The 24,675-nt window shown below is 46.8% G+C and overlaps 1 protein-coding gene across 1 annotated transcript in view; it reads right to left on the reverse strand.

The window, feature by feature from the left end:
• Positions 1 to 22,191, reverse strand: part of GUCY1A2 (guanylate cyclase 1 soluble subunit alpha 2) — a 161,821-nt gene extending 139,630 nt beyond the window's left edge. Inside the window, exon 1 of the mRNA XM_081860349.1 lies at positions 21,366 to 22,191. Within this exon, the coding sequence (XP_081716475.1) occupies positions 21,366 to 21,671 (306 nt within the window). The 5' untranslated portion in view covers positions 21,672 to 22,191. The remainder of the gene's footprint in view (positions 1 to 21,365) is intronic.
• Between the last annotated feature and the right edge of the window lie 2,484 nt (positions 22,192 to 24,675).

Below are 24,675 nucleotides of genomic sequence, written 5' to 3' on the forward strand. Positions count from 1 at the left end.
TGAATCCCTCCTGCAAAATAGTGACAATCTGAAGGCGCTTTAATTTCACATGGCACAGCTGATGCGTGTGTTTGAGCCTGCAAATGCGTGGATAAAATGGTTGCTATTTATTGCAAAAACAAAACTGGGAAGATTGCTCACATATTACTTAATTTTGATAAATGTGGCTTTAAAACACACATTAAGAAAATCAGGTTGGCAATAACGATCCCTGCGTGGACTCCAAATTGCAGAGGTGAATATAAATTGCTTTTAATTACGTGTACTTCAATGAGGGACCTCGAATTTCAGCTGAATTTTAGGTCTTGAAAGCTGAATTCAGTCATCTTTCCCCTGTCCTGTCAATACGCAAGAAAAGGAAGGCCATCATGCCAAGTCAATTTAATAAAAATTGTGATAAATCACAGTTCAATTATTCTCACAGCAATGGCAGCACAAACGAAAGATCCATACAATGCCCAATATCGGCCATAAGTAGAAGGCACAACTTGTAGGAGCTTTCTTCTAACAGCAGGAGCTAGCAATTTACCTGGCCTTTTGCATTTAGATGTGCAGCTCAGCATAGACTTGAAAAACAAAGAAGGGAAATAGGGTTAAGCCTTTGAACAGGTTTGGGATTGTTGGTTTTTTAAAAAAAAAATCAAGTTGGCAATTACATCTGCTCTCAGCAGGAGTCAAATTTACTGTCTCAGGAAAGTATTTAAAAATCCGATGTGCTCTAGCAAAATAAAATTAAATAAAAAATCAACATAAGCTGTATCTAAATGAGACCACACATAAGGAAGCAGCTTCCTCTCATTTGGAAAAGCAGGTGTTTAAAACCCAAGGACCTGATGGAGCAGAAATTCTCTTCAGATGCTGCTTGGGGGGGGGGGGGGGCTCAATTTAGCAGCTCCACAGCACCAATTTTTGCTGAGAAGAAAGGGATAAAAGAAGAACACAGTGTTCATCTCCCAGGAATTAAACTCTTTCTCCATTGACTTTTATCTTGAAACCTGAGGTCAATTTGACCAGTTGCCAGATTTTGCACAATTAAAATGAAACAAAGAAAAACTGGCAACTCTATAAAGACAATACGCAATTAAACTACGCAAACAGTGACCTGTCTCTTTTTTAAAAAGCATTTGTTTTGCTTTGCATTATTCACCAGCGTCAAGTGCTCTTAACCTGTCTACGTCCCTATCTTTTTGTTACTATTATTATTCATTGAATTTATCTTCATTTACATCACTTTCATCATCCGATTCCTATTCACAGATACCTGCAGTTACAGGAAAGCAGAAAGCCAGGACAAAAATGTTTTCTGCGGCCATGAAGTTCCGTGGAATATAAAGCTGTCCTGTCTGAAGTGAAGCATTTTAGAAACACTTCACTTGTGGTAAAGACTACAGTCCCTATTTGCCTTAGGCGGTTAAAGCAGTCGTACCACATTGAACACCATGGCTTTCCTCAAAGAATATTGGGGACTATAGTCTGTTAAGAAGGCCGAGAGTTTTTAGGAGACCCGTGTTCCTCTCATGGTGTTGCAACTGCCAGAGTAGCTTAACAATCGCAGGGGTAATCATTACTCTGCAAGGGGAATATGGTCATGTACCACAATACATAGGGACGCAAGTGGTGCTGTGGGTTAAACCACAGAGCCTAGGGCTTGCCGATCAGAAGGTTGGTGGTTCGAATCCCTGCGACGGGGGTGAGCTCCCGTTGCTCAGTCCCTGCTCCTGCCAACCTAGCAGTTTGAAAGCACGCAGTGCAAGTAGATAAATAGGTACCGCTCCAGTGGGAAGGTAAACGGCGTTTCCGTGCACTGCTATGGTTCGCCAGAAGCAGCTTAGTCATGCTGGCCACATGACCCGGAAGCTGTACGCCGGCTCCCTCAGCCAATAAAGTGAGATGAGCGCCGCAACCCCAGAGTCGGTCACGACTGGACCTAATGGTCAGGGGTCCCTTTACCATTACCACAATACATGACTGGTGACCGTGAGCCAAATCCACCCTGGTTGATCGCAGTTAGAGCATCAAAATTAAGAAACTACTTTTGATATCATATATTTTGGATGCCTCATTACACAGAGTGCCTCCGGCAGTGACTTCGCAGTCTAACCTCCAAGTTCATTATCTCATGAGGATTTGTGACACTTACACCGAAGTCACAACTGTGTGTTATCTCTGTGGTAAATGGACAACAGCTAGTTGGTAAAATTTAAGCCAGATCCTCAGTCTTTGTAAAGGCCATGCACATTTAGGAAAGAAAAACAACAAGAAAAATCCTAGGTCTTATTTAAGCAAAAGCATCCCCTCCCAGTGTTTCAAACTACAGTGGTGCCTCGCAAGACGAAATTAATCCATTCCACGATTCTCTTTGTCTAGCGGTTTTTTCGTCTTGCGAAGCAAGCCCATTGACGGCTTAGCGGATTAGCGCTATTAGCGGTCTAGCGGCTTTTAGTGATCAGCTGAGAAGCGGCTTATCAGCGGATCAGCTGTTAAGCGGCTTAGCGGCTTAGGAAAAGGGCGAAAAAAGCGGGGGGAAACCGCGGGAACTCGCAAGACATTTTCGTCGTGCGAAGCAACCCCATAGGGAAATTCGTTTTGCAAAGCGCCTCCAAAACGGTAAAACCCTTTCGTCTAGCGGGTTTTCCGTCTTGCGAGGCGTTTGTCTTGCGGGGCACCACTGTATGCTGATTCTGCCTCGGAAGAAATTTTCTCATGAGCCACAATTAAACACGGAGGACTTCTTGTTCTAAATACTTGCTAATTTTGTTACGATAACATTGCTATAGTTGTTGTGAGGTTATTGTGTGTGTTTGTGTTTACAGTGGTACCTCTGGATGTGAACGGGATCCGTTCCGGAGCCCCGTTCGCATCCTGAAGAGAATGCAACCCGCGTCTGCGTGTGCGCAGGTCGTGATTCGCCGCTTCCACGCATCCATGTGACATCATTTTGAGAGCATGCGTGAGTGGTGAAACCCGGAAGTAACACGTTCCATTACTTCCGAGTCACCGTGGAGCGCAATCCGAAAACACTCAACCTGAAGCAACTTTAACCCGAGGTATGACTGCATTTCTTTTTTAAAAAAAAACACCACAATATTTACTGCTGCTTTGCAACTTAACTTAATCTAGAGTGGGTCATTTGGATCTCTTTCCTACTCCCTAGTAAAATATCTTCCCTACCCCAGGAGTTATCAGGGGGCAGGCCCAGCCCTACCATTAGGCACAGAAAGGAAACTGCTTCAGGCAGCAGGTGTCCCTCCCAACACTCTCCCTAAGACATTGAACCTGCTTTGCACCTCTTAAGATATGCACTCAGGTAGAGTGCAGGATGCTGTTCCAAGGCTGGTGCTAAAATAAGATTCAAGTACCAATCCAGTTTATTGGGGGGTGAAGGAGGAACACCATATTATCCATTGCTTCAGGCAGCAAAATGTGTTGGGCCAAATAAAGTGAAAGATACGGGACTTTTAATGGAGCCTACAAGCCTCACCCTCCGATTCCCCCCTCCCACTTTTGCTAAAGTATGCCTCCATGATGACTTCTAGAGGCAAGGGGATGACGTCCCCTCTGCCTTTATGGTAATTTGGGCATTTTGCCTCTCCTTCCATAAAATCTGAAACAGCATATCCAGCAAGTATGTTAGAAGGACTTGCCAATGGGCTTCATCTCCCGGGTCCCCTGCCTGTGGAAATCAAGCACAAGAGCTCTAGCCTTATGCCTGAGCTACTCGTTTTCCGTAGACTGCCCGTTATGAAAATGTAGAATGTGAAGCTACTGTTAAATGATTGCAGTCATGGGATTGCAGTCATGCTCCATGACTGCAGTCATGGGATTTTTGTCTTTCACATGACGGTATATGTTTTGACTCCACAGAGTGGGAAGGATGTTTGTGTTACTGTGTTCCATGAAGTGGGACTATTGTCCTTTGCCATTTTTCTCTTTGCTGTCTGATGCTAGAGAGAGAGGGAGCCATGTTGCAGTGCTCCGTGTGTGTTTATATGTAAATAAAGAAGATTAGCCAAAATGCTGAGTTGCTGAGGTCTGTCACGAAAAGCTGCGGAAACTCTGCAGACCCTAAGTGTGCCGATGTCGGTTGGCATCAGTTGCTGTGATGTTTGGGCAGAAGAAAGCTTTTGAAGCTCCCAAACGAACGACCAGGAGGGAGAGAACATGCCAGTCGGGCATGTGTCTCTATCAGGGTCCTACTCGAGTGTAGGCTGAACTCCTGACAGCTACACCTTCCTCTTGAGATTAAAAGCTGTTTAGACATGCAAGTGTATTACCTCTAAAAGCCGGGGGGGGGTGCAGATGAAGATCACTGAATACAAGCAAATATTTTAAAGCAACCAGTGTCACAGGTTACATCTGAGCCGAAAGGAAGTCTGTTGAGTTTGGAAATCCAGAGCCTAGACACGCCGCCCATCTCTGACAGAGTCCTACTACTTCCATCTAAACCTAATAGGATCCTCCCCTCACTTCTCAGCGAGAAGCTAAGTGACTTCTAGCAGAGCCATTAAGGCACTTCAACTGTCATGCACTTATGAAGTGCATGCTTAAAATGTCTAAAGCGCACCAAAGTTAAAGATCTGAAGAGCACAACGATGCCTGCCAGAGGAGCCACTTGGCGAGTATAACTGGCCCAAAATATAAGAAAAGGGAAACTTAAAAGTCCTGAGAATAACTGGCAATCACCAGGAAATGCTTTTCATCTTTAGTCTGAGCTTAAGTGGCCAGGCCCACAACCCTAGAGAGCAGTGGGGAGGCTGGTCGGTTAGGCTGAATGGCACACTAGTCTGTGTTGCCCTTCTAGAACTCAGCAAAGAGATGGGTGCGGGCAAAATTCAAATCGATGGGTTCGGTCACTGGCTCTTGCTCCATCTCCCTGCCTTCCACTCTCCCTATATAAAGCCCCAAATGACCTGGTGGTGCAAGTACCTTTAAAGGCCCCGATATCAACAATTTCTGACCCTACAATCATTGGCTGAGGCCTTGTTGGTGGTGAAGCCATTGAGGGCTGCTCAATTGTGCCTGATCCATGACAGGGCCTTTTCAGTGGTGGCTCCACATTCATGGGATGCCTTCCTCAATGAGGGATGCCTGACTCCATCATCATTAACTTTCAGGAGGAATTTGAAAACATTCCTGCTTACCACGAGGCTGGAGAATGCTGTTCCTGGCAACCCAGTGATCACTGGATACAAGAACATTTTTAAACTACGATTGCTTTTTAACTGTTTTGGATTGTTTTTTACTTTGTTTTGAAACTGTGTGTCTGTCTGCCGCCCTGGCCTCCTTAGGGAAGTAAAGGCAAGGTATAAATTCAAATAATAGTCATATTGAGCACCAGCCACCACTGCTAGAGAGCCATAGCTCATGCATAGCTGGAACGGATTCTGAAAATGGAAAGGCATCGAGATGGAAAGAGGATACAGTCCCTACCAGAGAAGAATGGCAAACAAAGCTGATGGACTATGCTGAAATGGCAAAGCTGACTGGAAAACTCAGCAACCAAGAGGACAAAAACTTTATAAAAGAATGGGAAAAAATTATAACTTATCTAAGAGACCGCTGTAAGCAGATGGAAACATTAGCAGGATTTTGATTTCACTTGTAGTGTTTCATGGGAAATACGGATTTGATATAATAGTTAGAGTTTGAAGAAGATGCAGTTTTAAATAATTACAATGGGACTCCGGGGAGGGGGATTAATTAATTATTATTAATTGATTTTAAAAATAATAATTTTGCATCGCAAAAACCAAATAAAAAGTATTGGAAAAATGGAAATGGAAATCTTGGTGGTTTCACCATGCCCTCAGCTGCAGTAAAAGCAGTGTCCTGACTGTCTAGATTGCTGAACATCAGCTGTGTTCTGTAAAGGAAGAATAGCCCCAACAGTGCCAATGTGTGTTTTTTAAAAAAAACAACACACGAAACAACAGATCATAGCAATTTCAAATACTTGTCATAGCACTAAAGTTAAATACAGAAGGACTCTGATGTCTTAAGTAACACTAAGTAAAGCTGAAATTCCAAAATGACTTGTGAAGGTTTGAGAAATGTGCTTAATGGTCTCTGCCAACGTATCAAATATAGATACACCACAGGGCAGTGAATGATTCGCACTAGACTAGTCTGTTGCAGAAATGTGTCCAGCAAGGCTAGATTCTAAGTTCTCTGATACAATTTCTTGAAATTCAGGCAAGTTATAAGCAGAGCTATTTTTCTAGTAAAAGATGTGCCAGAACTCACCATGAACACCTCCCTCATTCTCTTTGAATTGCAATGGTGCTCACCTGAGAGGTGCCAGAACTGAGTTCCTGTGAGTTCCAGGTAAAAAGAAGCCTTGGTTAGAAGAAAGCTATAGCAAGGCCTCAGCTTTTAAAATATAAAATAAAATTTGCATCTTAGGTGAACAGACACCAGTTGTGACCACTGAGCTCTGTCCCTGCAACTGTCAAAACCTACTAAAGGTTTAAAAAAGGTAAAGGACCCCTGGACAGTTAAGTCCAGTCAAAGGCAACTATGGGGTTGCGGTGCTCATCTCATTCAGGCCGAGGGAGCCGACGTTTCTCCACAGACAGCTTTCCGGGTCACGTGGCCAGCATGACTAAACCGCTTCTGGCGCAACGGAACACCATGATGGAAACCAGAGCAGACGGAAACACCGTCTACCTTCCCGCCTCAGCGGTACCTATTTATCTACTTGCACCGGCATGCTTTCATAACTGAAGGAGGGTCTCCACCCCCATCGTTCTGCCCGGACACTGAGGTCTAGTGCCAAGGGCCTTTTGGCGGTTCCCTCACTGTGAGAAGCCAAATTACAGGGAACCAGGCAGAGGGCCTTCTTGGTAGTGGCACCAGCCCCGTGGAACACCCTCCCACCAGATGTCAAAGAGAAGAACAACTACCAGACTTTTAGAAGACATCTGAAGGCAGCCCTCTTTAGGGAAGCTTTTAATGTTTAGCAGACTACTGGGTGAGGACTGCAGGGCCTGCTCCCTTCCAGGGCCTTTTCCAACTGGCCCAGGGGGTGTGGCCCAGGAACAAACTTTTGGAACAAACTCTTGGGGAAGGGTGGGAAGTGTTCTGCCATTGCTTCCCTGCTCCAGGTCGTTAATATGCTTTAAAATGTCCTCAAGCAGTCGGTGGCAATTTAAATTTTTATTTCTTTATTTCTTTTTTTCCATTGTCGGGGGTGGGTGGGATGGATATTTGGGGATTAATTTTAATACAATTGTTCTGTTCCTTTTTGTTGTTGTTGTTGTTGTTTTATTGGTTCTGTATAGTTTGTGTTTTGTTTTGAAGGGGCTAGATCAGGGCTGCCTGGGAGTGGGGCCCCAGCCAACACGATGGCTGGGACAAGTTCCACAGGGGGGGAAGCACTGGGACACCCGATCTCGGTGATCATGGGCAGGAGGCGGAGTTACGCTAAGACCAGACCATGTCATTACCAAGGAGGCAGGTTTAGTCGTTGTTTGAAGACTATCCCTGCCTCCGGGTCTGGCCTTGACCGGATGGATACTGGAATCAACAGGGGAAACCTACATGACCTGAAGGTGTTGCTGTGTAATGCCAGGTCAATGATGAATAAAACCACTGCCACCCACGACCTGATTGTGGATGGAGGATTTGACCTGGCATGTGTGACAGAGACCTGGTTGGAGGAAGCAGATGGGCCTGTCCTTGCCGCTGCTTGCCCACCAGGTTTCTCATATGCACAGCAACCCAGGTCATGTGGGCGGGGAGGGGGGGTTGCAGTGATTTTTAGGAAGTCACTACTTTGCACCAGGCGTCCTACTGGGAAGATCCAGTTTTCTGAGTGCATGTTCTGGAAGTTGGGCAATAGGGGCAGTACAGGATTCCTTTTGGTGTACAGACCTCCCCACTGCACCAAGGATTCCGTCTGAGCTGCTTCAGGTCGTGGCGGATTTTCTCCTGGAGACACCTAGTTTGGTTGTCCTAGGAGATTTTAACATCCATGCCGACACGACCTTACAAGGGGCTGCTCGGGACTTCGTGGAAAGCATGGCCTCCATGGGGCTGTCCCTGAATAAGTTTGGCCCAACTCATAGTCATGGACATGCCTTAGATCTGGTGTTCACCTCTAGTGACGTGGGTGATCTGACACTAAGTAAAAGTGAAACAAAAGAAGTGCCATGGTCAGATCACTTCCTGGTGTAACTGGACTTCTCCGCGACCCTTCCCCTCTGCAGGGAGGTGGGACCAATTCGGATGGTCCGCCCCCGCCACTTAATGGATCCAAATGGTTTCCAGAGAGTGGTAGGGGATGCTTTATCCCATGTTGATGGCCTTTCAGCTGATTCCCTGGTGGCCCGCTGGAATGCGGAGTTAACCAGGGCTATCGACTGTCTGGCTCCGAAGCGCCCTCTCCGATTGCATGGAGCCCGGACAGCTCCGTGGTTTTCTTCGGAGCTGAGGGCGATGAAACAATCGCTGAGACGGCTAGAGCGTCGGTGGCAAAAAACTCACTCCGAATCTGACCGGACACAGGTTAGAGCTCAACGTCGAGCCTACCAAGTGGCGATAGCGACGGCGAAGAAGACTTTCTTCACCGCCTCTATTGCATCTGCAGAAAATACTAGCAGGAGACTTTTTCAGGTGGTTCGTAATTTAACAGAACCACCTTTACCACCGGGGCTTTGTAAAGACCCCAAGATCTCCTGCAACGATTTTGCAAAGTTTTTTGCAGATAAAATCACTCATATTCGGAAGGAGCTAGACACCACTGTGGGAGCAGGGCTGGGGCGGGAGAGTGCTAGAGCTCTGTCTGGTCAAGTTGCATGGAATCAATTTCAATCCATTACCCCCGAGGATGTGGACAAGCTGCTTGGACGCGTAAAACCAACCACCTGTCTCCTGGATCCTTGCCCATCCTGGCTAATAAAAGCAAGCCGGGAAGGGCTGGGCGATGGGCTCTGCGGGGCGGTGAATGCTTCCCTCTGTGAGGGAACATTCCCAGATCCGCTGAAAGAGGCGGTCATTAAACCGCTTCTTAAAAAACCATCTTTAGACCCGGCCAGTATGGCCAACTGTCGCCCAGTCTCAAATCTTCCATTCTTGGGCAAGGTGATTGAGCGCGTGGTTGCTGAACAACTCCAGGCATGCCTGGAGGATGCGGACCATTTGGATCCCTTCCAATCGGGATTCAGGCCTCATCATGGGACTGAAACTGCCTTGGTCGCACTGGTTGATGATCTCCGGCGAGCTAGGGACAAAGGTGAGAGTTGTTTCCTAGTTCTGCTGGATCTCTCAGCGGCCTTTGATACAATCGACCATAACATCCTTCTGGACCGTCTAGAGGGGCTGGGAGCTGGGGGCACTGTTATACAGTGGTTTCGCTCCTTCCTCCTGGGCCGTGTTCAGAAAGTGGTGGGGGGGGATGAGTGTTCAGACCCCTGGGCCCTCACTTGTGGGGTGCCTCAGGGTTCCGTCCTCTCCCCCATGCTTTTTAACATCAATATGAAGCCGCTGGGAGAGATCATCAGGGGGTTTGGACTGGGTGTCCATCAATATGCAGATGATACCCAGCTTTACCTCTCTTTCAAATCAGAACCAGTGAAGGCGGTGAAGGTCCTGTGTGAGTGCCTGGAGGTGGTTGGAGGATGGATGGCGGCTAATGGATTGAGGTTGAATCCTGACAAGACAGAAGTACTGTTTTGGGGGGACAGGGGGCGGGCTGGTGTGGAGGACTCCCTGGTCCTGAATAGGGTAACTGTGCCCCTGAAGGACCAGGTGCGCAGCCTGGGAGTCATTTTGGACTCACAGCTGTCCATGGAGGCGCAGGTCAATTCTGTATCCAGGGCAGCTGTCTACCAACTCCACCTGGTACGCAGGCTGAGACCCTACCTGCCCGCGGACTGTCTCGCCAGAGTGGTGCATGCTCTAGTTATCTCCCGCTTGGACTACTGCAATGCGCTCTACGTGGGGCTACCTTTGAAGGTGATTCGGAAACTACAACTAATCCAGAATGCGGCAGCTAGATTGGTGACAGGGGGCGGCCGCCGAGACCACATAACACCGGTCTTGAAAGACCTACATTGGCTCCCAGTACGTTTCCGAGCACAATTCAAAGTGCTGGTGTTGACCTTTAAAGCCCTAAACGGCCTCGGCCCAGTATACCTGAAGGAGCGTCTCCACCCCCATCGTTCTGCCGGACGCTGAGGTCCAGCGCCGAGGGCCTTCTGGCGGTTCCCTCATTACGAGAAGCAAAGCTACAGGGAACCAGGCAGAGGGCCTTCTCGGTAGTGGCACCCACCCTGTGGAACGCCCTCCCATCAGATGTCAAAGCGATAAATAACTACCTGACATTCAGAAGACATCTTAAGGCAGCCCTGTTCAGGGAAGTTTTTAATCTGTGATATTTTAGTGTATTTCTGGTTTTTATGGAAGCCGCCCAGAGTGGCTGGGGAAACCCAGCCAGATGGGTGGGGTACAAATAATAAATAATTATTATTATTATTATTATTATTATTATTATTATTATTATTATTATTATTATTTGTTGGAAGCCGCCCAGAGTGGCTGGGGAAACCCAGCCAGATGGGCGGGTTATAAATGATAAAATTATTATTATTATTATTTCAAACTGCTAGGTTGGCAGAAGCTGGGACAGAGCAACGGGAGCTCACTCCGTTACAGGGATTCAAACCGCCAACAGTCTGATGGGCAAGCCCAAGAGGCTCAGTGGTTTAAACCACAGCACTACCCACATCCCAAGCCTACTGGGCCCCACAGTGCAAATCAACTCCAGTGCCACAGATATTTTGGGGGAGTGATTTCCAGATAGTTGAATGGAAGTCAAAAGAAGATAAATGCTTTGTGATTCAGATCATGTGCTGCTCACTGCCTAGACAAATATAGTTGGAAATAGCCCTTTACCAGCTCATTGTCCCTATAACTGCCAGAAATAAAATATACGATACTAACCAAGAAAATATGCGCAAATTAGCATGATTTGCATCACTTATGCCAGTGTGGTTGGGGATGTTGGGGCTTGTTATTATCTTTATTATGATTTGCAGTATTTACAGCACATTCTTCATTAAATATTTTCAACTGCAGAGCAAGTGGGGAGAGCAATAAAAATAAACAGAGAGAAACAGCAATATACAAACATTGCAAAATCATATAAACAGGTCCAAATAAACAACAAATTAACAACTCCATCATAAAGCAAACAAAATCACAGTGGAAAAAAATTATTTTATTTTTAAAAGCTATGCTCCAACCTGGGGCTGAAAAATACGCTAAAATTCTAAACATACAATGCAAACCTGCTCCAAATTAAGTCCCACTGAGTTGAGTGGGACTTGTTTCCAGATAAGCATATATAGCATTACAGCTTCAAACAAATAAAGATACTGTAATTATGTTTATTTGGTTATTTAGGCTGCAATCCTAACTCTACTTTCCTCTGAGTAATCCCCAATGAATTCAGTATGACTTACTTCAGAGTAGACATGACTAAGATTGTGCTGTTAGTTAATAAGTGAGTTATAATTTTATGCCATCTATCCAGCTATGTTTTCTGTCTCTGATTTATGCTTAATTATTACAACAACAATTTTATTATTTGTACCCCACTCATCTGACTAGATTACCCCAGTCTCTTTGCAGAAAATTTGCTCAAAGCATTTTCACGTTGGATGTTTTAAGTTTTATAAATCTGTTGCCTCTTGCACCCACAGACTGGTTTTTCACTCATTTTGTAGTCACATGGCTACATTGGAGTCCATTTTTCACTGCCAGTTATGCAGACGTCTTTGCAGATTTTATTTTATTTTTGCCTAACCACATAATTTCTAACTTTCCGCAAGTGCTGACAGCAACCTGCATCACTCAGAGGAATAGTTTACAGAACTTTTCTGTGTTCTGTATAATATTCTACAAAAGCTATGGCTCTCCCATATGCTACAGAAAACTCACTTATTTTTCTTTCTTTCTTCAACTTCCTTTTTCCAACACCTCCTGCTTTCTTCCATCCATTTTGTACCTGCCAATTACCAAGTGGAAGCACAGCATGGGAGAGCTCCCCCCTGTGCTAAGACAACATTGCAAAGAAATTGCAAGGTAGCAGCTTTCAGCTAAACATCAGGGGAAACTTCCTAAGCCATTCAACAGTGACACAGACTGCCTTAAGAGATGAGGAGCTGGTGCCCAATGGGACTGGCAGAGCAGAAGGCAGAGAACTCATTGGAGGAAGAGCCAGGGCCAATGACAGGTGGAGCCATAGAATCATAAAATCACAAAATGGAAAAGATGGAAAGGACCCTGAGGGTCATCTAGCCCAACCCCCCTTCAATGCAGTGCAGGAATCTCAAATTGCAATGGTTGAGGTCCAACTGTTTACAACAACGGGATTCAAAACCGGGGGATGAGTGGTATGGTGGTTTTCAGCTGCAGTGGAGCAAGAATAAAAAGGTAAAGGTAAAGGTACCCCTGACCATTAGGTCCAGTCATGGCCGACTCTGGGGTTGCAGCGCTCATCTCGCTTTATTGGCCGAGAGAGCTTCTGGTCATGTGGCCAGCATGACTAAGCCACTTCTGACGAACCAGAGCAGCACACAGAAATGCCGTTTACCTTCCCGCCGGAGCAGTACCTATTTATCTGCTTGCACTTTGACGTGCTTTTGAACTGCTAGGTTGGCAGGAGCAGGGACCGAGCAACGGGAGCTCACCCCATTGCAGGGATTCGAACCACCGACCTTCTGATCGGCAACTCCTAGGCTCTGTGGTTTAACCCAAAGCGCCACCCGCGTCCCCGAGCAAGAATACAGATGGGTCATTGGCAATCTCTCCCCATCGTGAAAATGGACCGTTAGTGAGACTGAAAGAATGAAAATAGAGAGGGGGGACGACGAATCAAACTCTTGTCTGATCCACTGCAGCTGGAAGCCAGGAACACCACAGCGCTGAGCATAAGAGTCCTGGAATCACAGAACTGTAGAAATGGAAGGGACCGCAAAGGTCATGTCATCCAAACTCCCGCAATACTAAGGAGGAGGAAGCTGATAGGCAACGTTGCCTCCGAGATGAGCTGTAAGTAAGGCAGGCAGATGGGGGATGGCTGAGGGTAGATTGCTGTTGCTGGGGCAGTGCCCCATTAGCTCTCATACAGCAGCTTCTGCTGGTGGAATCTCCATCCGTGGAGGGTTCAGACTGGAGCTGGATGCCTACTTTTCAGAGATGCTGTAGTTGCATCCTGCGTTAAGTCTGCACCGAGCGGGAGTTGGACTAGATGACTTTGGAGGAATCTCTCCCGGTTCCAAAATTCAATTATTCCAAAGACTCTCTCATTACTGAAGAGAATAGCGATCATTCGCTTGGAACCAATTCGCGTATAGCTTGTACATCACTTGATTTTTCATCTTTTGCATCACAGCTAAATGCATGAGTCAACTCCTTTGAAAATATTTGCGTTTGAGATGATGTGGAAGTTCTATCTGGGGTGTTTGATCTCCAGTTTCAAGTCACCCACTTGATTCTATAGTCATAAAATGATGGGCATGTGTATTATGTGTGAAATCAGCCCACAAAGAATTGTGTTTGACAGATCCTGCCTTAGAATAAAAAGGCTGGGCCGGATAACCTTCAGTTCCTTTCTAAATTTATCCTGCATACACTCTAGTTATCTCTAAATTTAAGCCCTGAATAAAAGCAATATAACCCAAGCATTGTTAAATGTATATCGGGAGCTTCTTTAAGCTCCTGATCCTATGTAGTGTGATAGAAGGTGAAAAAAGTTGTCCCAGGCATACACAATTCATAATCCATCAATCCGAATGTAAAACCACCAGTCATTTATGACAACCACCAAGGGTTTGACAAGCGCCCTAGTTTTGCTGCCTGTCTACAACTAAAAAAAAATGAAGTGATTGTCACATATCTGGCAGGCCATAGTGCACACTAGGTGGGCTGTGCTTGATTTGGTGGGTCACAGACTCATAATGTGCAAAAGCACGACTTACTCCAAATCTAGGTTATCCATCTAGCAATCACGATTATTAAGATTTAAGAAATAATTTCTTGAATGTTCCAATATTCTGGCATGTATGGTTACTATTCTGGGAAAGAAGACTCAAACAAATGGAACTGCCATTGTGCAATGCAGCCATCTGATCAGAATGAAATATTTTGCACTTGAGATTCAGATCTAAACTCCAGGATAACAACACATAACACATAGTTTGTAAATGATGATACTATAATGTCAGTGAAGTATCGTAATCTGCAATTTAATCATGAGCAAGGATCGCAAACCAGGGTTTGATTCTGGTTTATACTTCTGGTTTAAGAGAGAGGCGATTGCTAGTTCAGACATGATGATAAAACAGGCATAGGCAAACCCAGCCCTCCAGATATTTTGGGACTACAACTCCTATGATCCCTAGCAAACAGGACCAGTGGTCAGGGGTGATGGGAATTGTAGTCCCAAAACATCTGGAGGGCCAAGTTTGCCTATGCCTGTGATAAAACATCACCTGAGCTAAAAAAGAAGAAATGAGTTGGGTCTGTGGAAACTCTGGGACGAGAAGCAGCCCTGCCTCCAATCTTCCAAACCATATTGCTTTGCATATGAACCATCATAGGCAGCCTTTGCTAATTCACTATCAGCCTAAACCAGACTCCCCTCCCCCAATCTGCAAAATTGGAATAGAAATGCCAGCAAAGGGCAGACTTTGGCCTTTCAAATTTAAGTGGTGCCCTGTGCAAGCCCAAAATTTGGCACAACCCCTGCCTCTCGCCTGCCGTTCTGCTCAGTTCACTATGTCACAGTTGCAAAGCCCTGCAACGCCCCAGCAGATCTTGCAGAGTTGTGATAAAGGCATGCAATAATTTTGTAAAACAGTTTGAACACCCAGAAGCACTATATAAATTCTGCTGTTCTTATGGGAAACCTGCAGTGTATTTCGGTGCACAGGATGTTGTTTTTTTACATGGAGCCAGTCCATTGGTCCACCTAGCTCGTAATTTCTCAAACTTGGGTCTCCCAACTGTTTTTGGACTACAATTCCCATCATCCCTGGCCACTGGTCCTACTAGCTAGGGATGATGGGAGTTGCAGTCCTAAAACAGCTGGAGGCACAAGTTTGGGAAACCCTGATCTAGCTCAATATTGCCAACACAGACTGACAGTAGCTCTTCAGGGTTCTGCTTCGAGAGTCTCTCCCGGTCCTTTCAGGGATTGAATCTGGGACTTTCTGCACGCAAAACAGGTGCTCTACCACTGGGCTATAGACCCAGTAAACTCTATTGTGCCCAACTGAGAGGTGATGTGGTGTAGCATCTAAGAGGCTGAGCAAAAAATCGAGAATCCCCCAGCTCATATCTGTGCTCTGCAATAAACACGCTTGTCTTAGACAAGCCACATACTCTCTGGCTCCCCCATCCCCTTTTTAATATGGGGCATAATAATACTGACGAACCTTATGACAATATAAAAACGTTAAATATTAAATATTGTTATTGAATGTACTGTGAAGAAGTGGAGGCAGGGATGTATGCAAAGCACCTTTTCAGCAGCAGAGATCTGCAGTGATAATTACTAAAGTAACTTGAAAACCAAAGCAACAAGTAGTCTGTTGGCTCAGCCATGATCTGAAAAATTAACTTACAAATGTATAATCCTCCAAGTGGCAGGGGATGGGGGATGGACAGCCCAGAATAGTCAGAAGGAGAATTCCCCTTAATGTGTGTTTGTTTCCTCAGATTAACAGTGACAAATAAATATTCTTTTATGGTCTGAATATCTGGACCTACCTTTTAAGCTATCTCATTATGGGAGGCTTAATGATGCATCAAAATGTGAAAATATAACTGCTAAAATCTGAAGCAGTGCCAGCTCTGGATGATCTTGGCGTGGGGAGGGGAATACAACAATGCACTTCATCAGATCACTTTGAAACATACCGTACGAGAGTTATGAAAATTATGTCACTATCTTATTAGATAGATAAAATATACCGCAGGCTAGCTGGGATGTCTTTGGTTAATTTTGACATCATAGCACCAACTGTTAGGTCTGCTTACTCAAAAAAAAGGGGGGGGGGGAGTTGGAAACCAATGAAAGAAAATGCTAGTTAAACAAACTGTACTACAGTTAACCATGTAATATACTGATAAATCTCTTCACCTATATCCAGCCCAGTGCTCGTTTGCTTTATCCACTGTTGTCACGATGAATAAAAAGGATGTCAAAAGCAAGGATGAACCATAGCAATTGACAGACCAATAAATCAAGAGCTCAGATAGAGATCTTTTTTTCCCCAAAAAATGGGAAGGTGGCACACAGACAATAGATTGCCCAGTGATTCCTATCATTTACCAACTATAATTTGACTAGAACCGAACAAACCACCTGCTACAAGTGGAATGATAACTGCAGCATGTTTTATATTGCAATCTCCAGCTCCAACAACTGAATAGATCATTAACTCTAGCTGTAATAGTATAGGTGGAACTGTTTACCCCTTCTTGTGGGGGGGGGGGGAGAGATCTGATTCCTAATAACGAGAAATCAGCAATCATCTTTTGCAGGACCACAGTCTACACAGGATTATTCCAGTTCCCTAGCATCAAAATTCTGCATGACCAACTGCCTTGATTTTTTTCCCCTACGCCTGTCGAAACCTATTTATCAAAAATCAGAATTGTACGCTGCAATCCTAAACACTGGGTGCAAATGCCCTGAATTGGAGGGAGAAAGGGGAGAGAACAAAGATAATCTAATTTACTGCACTCCTGCCTGACATCAGAAATTATGGTTAAGCTACCAACTTGTTCACTTTGGCTTCTGACACAGTACAAGGATCTCCTACGGCTCCTGTCCAAGGTTAAGACTGAGAACTGAGTGCTTTCAGCATTTCATTAACTCCAAAACAAACTATTTCAGCACAGATAAAAGAGTAAAATTTAGCCGGTGCTTTCAGGACACTGCAATAGCATTTCAACGAACACTTGTCATTTACAGCAAAAATTGTTCTTTATTACATCCAGTAATGTGAAAGCTCTGTGCCAGTGGGAATGAGGGAGCAGAGATGCACACCTGCATTTTTAGACACAACTTATGAAGATGCCAAATATATACCCCAAAGTTGTGCTGATTGATGAAGTGTAAAAAGCAATGACAGTGATGAACTCAATTCACTGATTTCAAGGTGGTGTCAATTCCACCCTTAATATTTTGCACGCTTTGTAAAATGGCACGAAAGAGCTCCCACAAAACAGATCAGAGTGGAGGAAGAAGGTGCTCCATGGTTTGCTACCATGGCTAAACTGCATTCATCCTAAGCACCTCTTTCCTAATAATCTCTCCACCAATTTTAGCTTCTCTCCACAGCACTGAGAAACAAGAGAGGCATTGCAGTTGCTGTAACACGACGCTGGTAAGTTCTAGATGTCCATCAAGCCAAACAAACAGGGCTAACAGGTTGAATACGAAGTGTCCCCCAACTGAAGGCAGATTTCACTTTCGCCACAATAGTGACCCAACAGCACCGATTTATTATTCCCCATCAGAGGGAAAGGCAATGATTCACTTCTATGAGAGCATGTAAAGGGGGAAACGAAGGGATGCAATTAGAGGCTAACTGCACCCCTGTCCCTGCTAAACACAAACATACAGCTCAGTTGGCAGATGACTTGCTTTGAATGAAAATGGTCCCAGGTTCAAGCTGATGGGGACCATACTGGGCTAGGTGGACTTGGTATAAGGCAAGCAAGACTCCATACCCCGTGACAGAAAGTGACAGTATGTTGGGAACTATCTTTTATATGAGAGGCTCTATTCTAGGGCTGAGTTCTAGCATTGAAAACAATTTATGGACCTGAGTGCTGGTGAGCTATTGCAGACACTGGCATACAGGTGTCATAAGTAAACCTGCTTCCATCATTTTATATTTAGCTATTATTTCGGTATAGATTTGGAGCAGAGACGCAGCATGAAGATAGGGAGCTTAACCTTCCCCCCCCCCCCCATCAAGTGTTTCCCCACTTCCAATCACTCTCACAAGCTGTTTTCACCCCTGCAGAGCATATAGAAATTTCTCGAGAGTCTGTCACACTCTAGTGTGACCAAGAAAGAGAGCTCTGGTTTGGAAAAGTAAAGCATTGCAACTGGGAACAAGGCTGCGGTGGGGGCAAACTCCACACATGGTGCTTTAGGTATTATCACTGATCACAAACCGCAACAAGGGACACAGGGAGCTCCGTACAATATCCTCTCTTCACAACCACCATAATGATTGGGATTTTGCTAGTCCTATATATAAATGGCAAACTCGTTCTCCGCAAGGGTCCTTAACAAGACAAAACGGCGCCATCCACATGCAGGAGAGAAGTATCAGTATGCTTGGGGAAACCGTAAGGGTTGCAGCAAAGCATAAGCTCTTTAGAGGAAAAACCCTATGATGGAGGACACCCCAAAACAGCCCAGTGCAGACTGAACATGATCAGAGGGTGTGGAAAAGGGGAGAACGGGATGGAATATCTTGGAACCCGAACAGGAGCATTCCAATATTTTCCTGCAGATACCAGTTGCGTTTTCTAATTCCAAACCATTGATTTGTTATCTCCAGCCTCCCTGGGAAATGCCCCAGTTTCCAGTGCTGCTGAAACACGTGGCTCCTTCCCTTCCTGAAACACTGTAAACAGGAGATAGGGTTCTTTTTTCCCCTTCAGATTTTTCCTTTCAATGCTCAGGACAATGGGAGCCTTAGAAGGTATACTGCACCCAAGATAAGTGGTCAGTTCATTGTTTTCTGATTGGATTCTCAGCAGCAGTCTTTGAAACTCAGCACATGGGTCCACCTGACATGCACAGAAGTAACTAGGAGCAACAGCTAATAACAGTAGGAAACTTCGAAGGCTTTTCCTCTAAAGGGGCCCAAAATTGTAGGAGCTGAAGTCAAACAGCAAAGCAATCATCACCGGCAGAAATAAGAGCAGCTTCTCCGCACAGATGAGAATCTTCACAAGCAGCCAGTGCAGATCACTGGAGTGCAAGAGGCTAAGCCGGTGCATTGAGAGCCTGGCTACACCTTACACATTAATCCATGTAACCAAAGACAGCTGCCTGTTTCTTTTTAAAGGAAATGACACTTTGGGAATCCAGTGGGATTCAAGCTACAAAAGCAGCCTCATTTGAGGAAGGGGGTGTTTAGATCGGAGAAGCGACAGGCACACACATTCCTTTCCTTTGCTCCAAATTGCCCAAAATGACTTTTCCTGGGGGGTGGACCATCAAAATCCTCATGCTCAGCTCCTGCTTGCCAGTTTTCCCACAGGCATCTGGGAGGCCACTGTGAGAACAGGATGCTGGTCTAGAAGGGCAGTTGGCCTGATCCAGCAGGCTCCTTCTTAGGTTCTTAATTCGGGTATTTGTGTTTGCATGTTACATATACATCTAAAACACCCACACAGGAAGCATACTGAGTCAGACCAATGGTCCACCCAGCTCAATAATGTCTACTCTGATTGACAGTAGCTCTCCAAGTCTTCAGACAGGTGATATTCCCAGCTCCACCTGGGGATTCCAGGGATTGAACCTGGGAGATCCTGCATGCGAGGAAAAGCTCTTAACGCTGAGTTACGTGGCCCTTTCCTAAGTCCTAAGTCATCACCAGCCTTTAAGAGAGTAACAGAGGAACCCAGAGCTGGGAAAGCGGGGAAATGTTGGGTTTAGGAGAAACCATAGGATCTGGAAATAAAGGGACAGTGATTTGATGATGGAAGCAAGGAGAATATCTAAGGATAACCAGAAACTGAAATACAGTAGTGACAGAAAAGGTGTCACAGAGGAAGCGTCCAACAGTTATTGCGATACGGACTGTGTAAGAAGTGTAAAGAAGATCAACAGGGAGCTTGGCAAGTGACGGATGAGTAAGGGAGAATTCAGAAGAATTATATCTTACCTCCAAATCTCTTCTTTTGAATCATCCCCTAGAGCCTGGGACACGTTAAAAGGAAATACAGAAGAAGGGGGATGCAAAGCATTATTGGTGGCGGAGGCCCAGGTGAAACTTTGCAGATTAAAAAAAAAGGAACAATTTAAAGCATGCAGATGCTTGGGTGATAAGACATGTTTGCATCCAAACCACTACATATGGATTCAGGTACCATAAGAAGCAAGGAAGGTGAGGCAACTGACAAAGGCGGCAAGGCACTTGACCCAAACGCTCGTTGGAAAGCTCTTATGGCTTGCACACAAGAGAACGTAAAAAGAACCACAGTGGCCAGCCAGGAGCCCAGAGGGAGATAGGAAGCTTGCCTTATGTACCAAGTCAGACCCTCACTCCATCTAGCTCAATATTGCCTACACTGACCAGGGTTTCAAGTAGGAATCTCTCCCACGAGATGCCAGGGATTGTACCTAGGAAACCTCTGCATGCAAGATGGATGCTGTACCATTGATCTAAGGTCCTTCCCCCTAAGGCCAAGAAGACAATAGAGCGCTTTGGCCAATGCCCCTCCATAGCTACCGGCATTTATCCAAGGAACCTAGATGTACCAGATGCATGGCTGGGCATCACTCATCCCTTTCAACGGGACTGATGGGAGAACTTCGGATGGACTGTGAACCACGCTAAGAACAGGGGAGAGAAGACACCACAGGACGGGGAGCTATCGGAATTTTCTGCCTTAGGCACCTAAATATCATGGGCTGATTCTGTGCATAACGGTAACTCCTCTTGCAGTCCGATTCTCCGTTATGGTGGCTTAGGAAACGCTAAACGCAGCGGATTTCCCACGCTTTCAGCACAAGCTGCAGCGAGAGAAGCCAGAAGAGGAGTCCCAGATCCTGGCTGAGGATCTCGAACCAGGATAGCGGAACCAGACAACGACACTCGATTTATGTAGGTGAAGCAAGGAGGAGAGGCGCCGGCTGTGGGATGTTACCAGGATGCGACAGGACGGCGCGGAGCAGAAACCGGACCGGGAAGGGGAAGGGTGGCTATACAGCAAAGTTACGCCGAGGCGGGGACCGGGAGCAGAGGGAGACACTCCGGAGCAGACGGCGCCGCGCTTTCAAACCCCGGATCAGCGGTTGTGCGCGCGGTTTTCCGCAGCAAACGCGTAAGGCGGGACCCGAATGCAGGCGAGAGACGGAGGGCCGCTCCGCGCGTTGCGAAAACCTCTCTCCCCGGCAAGCAGAAGAGAACGCGCAACCCGCGTGCAGAGCGTCGCGTGTGATGGCGGCGACACGCGCGTCTGGTGTCGCCCGGAGGTTTTGCTGGATTTCGACCCCTTCCCTTTCTGCGGCCGCCTTTGCCTGCGCAACCCTTCCCTTCCCTGCGCTGCATGCATCGAGACCGCCCCTGCACCTGATGGCGGCCCGGGCGCGGCGCAATTACCGTGGGGGCGGTGAGGCGGCTGATGCTCTCGCCCAGCGAGTCCAGGTTGACCCTCCTCCGGCGAGGAGCCCTCCGGGAGCCCGAGGGGGCTGCCGAGACCGCGGCTGGCCCCGCCGCCGCCGCTGCCTCTAACGGGGGGGCTGTGGCGGCGACGGGGGTGGTGGCCCCGGACTGCGAAGGGGGGCTCCGGCTGCCGTTCCACAGCAGCCTGGCCACGGGACATTCGCCTTCCTCCTCCGGGCTGGTCTCCAGGTAGTCCGAGCCGAGCGAGCTGAAGGATTCCGACGAGATCTTGCGCCGGGACATGCTGCGTGGCGTCTGCTCCTGCCGCTTGGCCAGGGGGGCATCAGATGGCGAGCAGCTCCGGCGAGGAGGCGCGGCGGCCACGGAGTCCCGCAGGGCTGGCGATCGCGCGGGGGGTCATTGCTCGGGAGGGCGCCGAGATCCCGCTCTCGCTGCCCCTGCCTGCCTTCCTCGCTCGCGTCCACATGCGCTGCCTTGCTTGCAGCCGGGAGGATTTAAAGGAGACGCCTCCGTCCGCCGCCCACCTCCTCCTCCTGCGTGGATCTGCCAACCGCCCCCCGCCTGCCCGCCCGCCCCTCTCCTCTCGCCGCCGCCGCCGCCGCCGCTGCCTTCCTCGCTCGCTCCGCCTCCTCTCGCCTCCGCCGGCGTCACGTGCGCGCAACGCGGAAGGCGCGCCTCGCCCCTCGCCAGATTTAAACGAGGACGCGGGGGAAAGCATGCCACGGCAGGACCCTGGCAATCTCAGTGTAGTATTGCTTCCCATCTGATGCTCGGATCTCCACATTTCCACACCTCTTTGGGTTTTTTTATTTTTTGGAAAAAGCAAGAACCCAGCCCCAAAGCAAAGGGGAGCGGGTGCCAGAAAGGACCCAGCCCTAAAGCAAAGGGGAGTCCCTCTAGTTTCAAGATTGTCCGCGCTGGCTGGTAGCGGCTCTCCAAAGCAGCCCGGGGTTTACGCACGAGGCAATCGAGCAGGACCGGCCCAAGAGGTTTTCGCACCTGAGAGGAAAAGCGAAATTGGTGGCGCCGCCCCTTGCCTGGGAAGAAAGGGCGACTGAAGATCTCCATCAGGAATGAGAGGGGAATAAGGCTCTACATTATGGGGAATACGTGTGGGAGGCAAGGGTGCCAATTTGAGTAATGGTAGTAGTAGTAGTAGTAGTAGTAGTAGTAGTAGTAATAATAATAATAATAATAATAATAATAATAATTAATAATAATTTATTTATTCCCTGCCCATCTGACTGGGCTTCCCCAGCCACTCTGGGCTGCTTCCAATCAAATATTAAAATACAGTAATACATCAAACATTAAAAGCTTCCCTAAACAGGGCTGCCTTCAGATGTCATGGGACATAATCTGAACATTCCATTTCACATCTAAAATCTCAAACTGAAGTCCAGACCGTTTGCCCAACTAGCCCGGTATTGTCTAGTCTGACTGGCAGCAGCCCTCCTGCCTGCTACCTGAGCTTTCATCTCTAGAGATTTCAGGTGTTGGGGATCACATCTTACACATGCAAAGCAGATGCGTCTTCACCCTCATTGTTCAACACTGAGGTCCAGCGCTGAGGGCCTTCTGGCGGTTCCCTCCCTGCCAAAAGTGAGGTTACAGGGAACCAGGCAGAGGGCCTTTTCGGTAGTGGCGCCCACCCTATGGAATGCCCTCCCATCAGATGTCAAGAAAATAAACAACTATCTGACTTTTGGAAGACATCTGAAGGCAGCCCAGTTTTGGGAAGTTTTTAATGTTTAATGGTTTATTGTGCTTTTAATTCTGTTGGGAGCAGCCCAGAGTGGCTGGGGAAACCCAGCCAGATGGGCGAGATGTATAAATATTATTATTATTATTATTCAGCATCTCTGAAATATATTATCTCCCACTGTGGGTTAAACCACAGAGCCTAGGGCTTGCCCATCAGAAGGTCGGTGGTTCAAATCCCTGTGATGGGGTGAGCTCCCATTGCTTGGTCCCTGCTCCTGCCAACCTAGCAGTTTGAAAGCATGTCAAAGTGCAAGTAGATAAATAGGTACCACTCCAGCGGAAAGGTAAATGGTGTTTCCGTGTGCTGCTCTGGTTTGCCAGAAGCTGCTTCGTCATGCTGGCCACATGACCCGGAAGCTGTACGCCAGCTCCCTCGGCCAGTGTGGTGTAGTGGTTAAGAGCGGCAGTCTTGTAATCTGGGGACCCGGGTTCGCGTCTCCGCTCCTCCACCTGCAGCTGCTGGGTGACCTTGGGCCAGTCACACTTCTCTGAAGTCTCTCAGCCCCACTCACCTCACAGAGTGTTTGTTGTGGGGGAGGAAGGGAAAGGAGAATGTTAGCCGCTTTGAGACTCCTTAAAGGGAGTGAAAGGCGGGATATCAAATCCAAACTCTTCTTCTTCTTCTTCTTCAATAAAGCGAGATGAGCGCCACAACCCCAGAGTCATCTGTGACTGGACCTAATGGTCAAGGGTCCCTTTACCTTTACCTAATGTGCCATGTCACATCCGGCAATCTTGATGTTCAAGTGGCATGAATGGGCTTGTCACACCACCACAGAGAACTTTCACATCACTTCAGACACAGGGCTTTACAATGGATGCAGCCGAGGTTCTCGCATTCAGCTGCCACCAGTCAAATGATATCCCTTGGTGAATGGGAGATGGATATGGGAATTGACTTCACTGTGTTTGTTGGGAGTCAAATTGATATTTAAAAAGCCATGTGTGGTTGTTCATCTATGACATGATGCAAGTCATCACTTAATGCTGCAGTAATTGAATAAGGAATGTACATGTGTGAATTGGCCCCTAACCCCAACCTAATCTATCTACATTAGGGTAGCTCACTTTTTCTCTCTTATTTTGGGCTGCATTAATCTTTGACCAACATTCCAGGGGTGGGGGGCATATACCAGCAGTGAGTGTAGCTGCTCCATACTATCTCACAGATGCCCTCATGTGACATACACAAGCATTCAACGCTTCTATGCTGATCTGTGTAGATTATGATGGCAATGATGAACTGTTGAACTTATTGGTAGTTCGCTACACAAAAAGGACCCCAAGTAAGTTACAAAAATGTTTAAGAGAATAAAGCATGAATAAAGAATAAAGAAGAAGAAGAATAGCATAATAATAACAGTTTGTGGGGGGGGGGGGAAATCCACAGGCAACAGGCAACCAAAGAGAGCAAATATTTTGGCAGCAACAAACAATAAAAGCCAATGACTCATAGTCCTTCAAACACCAAAAGGAAAGAGGAAAGTTGGTGGTGAATGATGTTTGTGATGACGCCTGGTGG

The sequence above is a fragment of the Podarcis erhardii genome (genome assembly GCF_964252035.2).
Source record: "Podarcis erhardii genome assembly, chromosome: 4".
Lineage (NCBI taxonomy): Eukaryota > Metazoa > Chordata > Lepidosauria > Squamata > Lacertidae > Podarcis > Podarcis erhardii.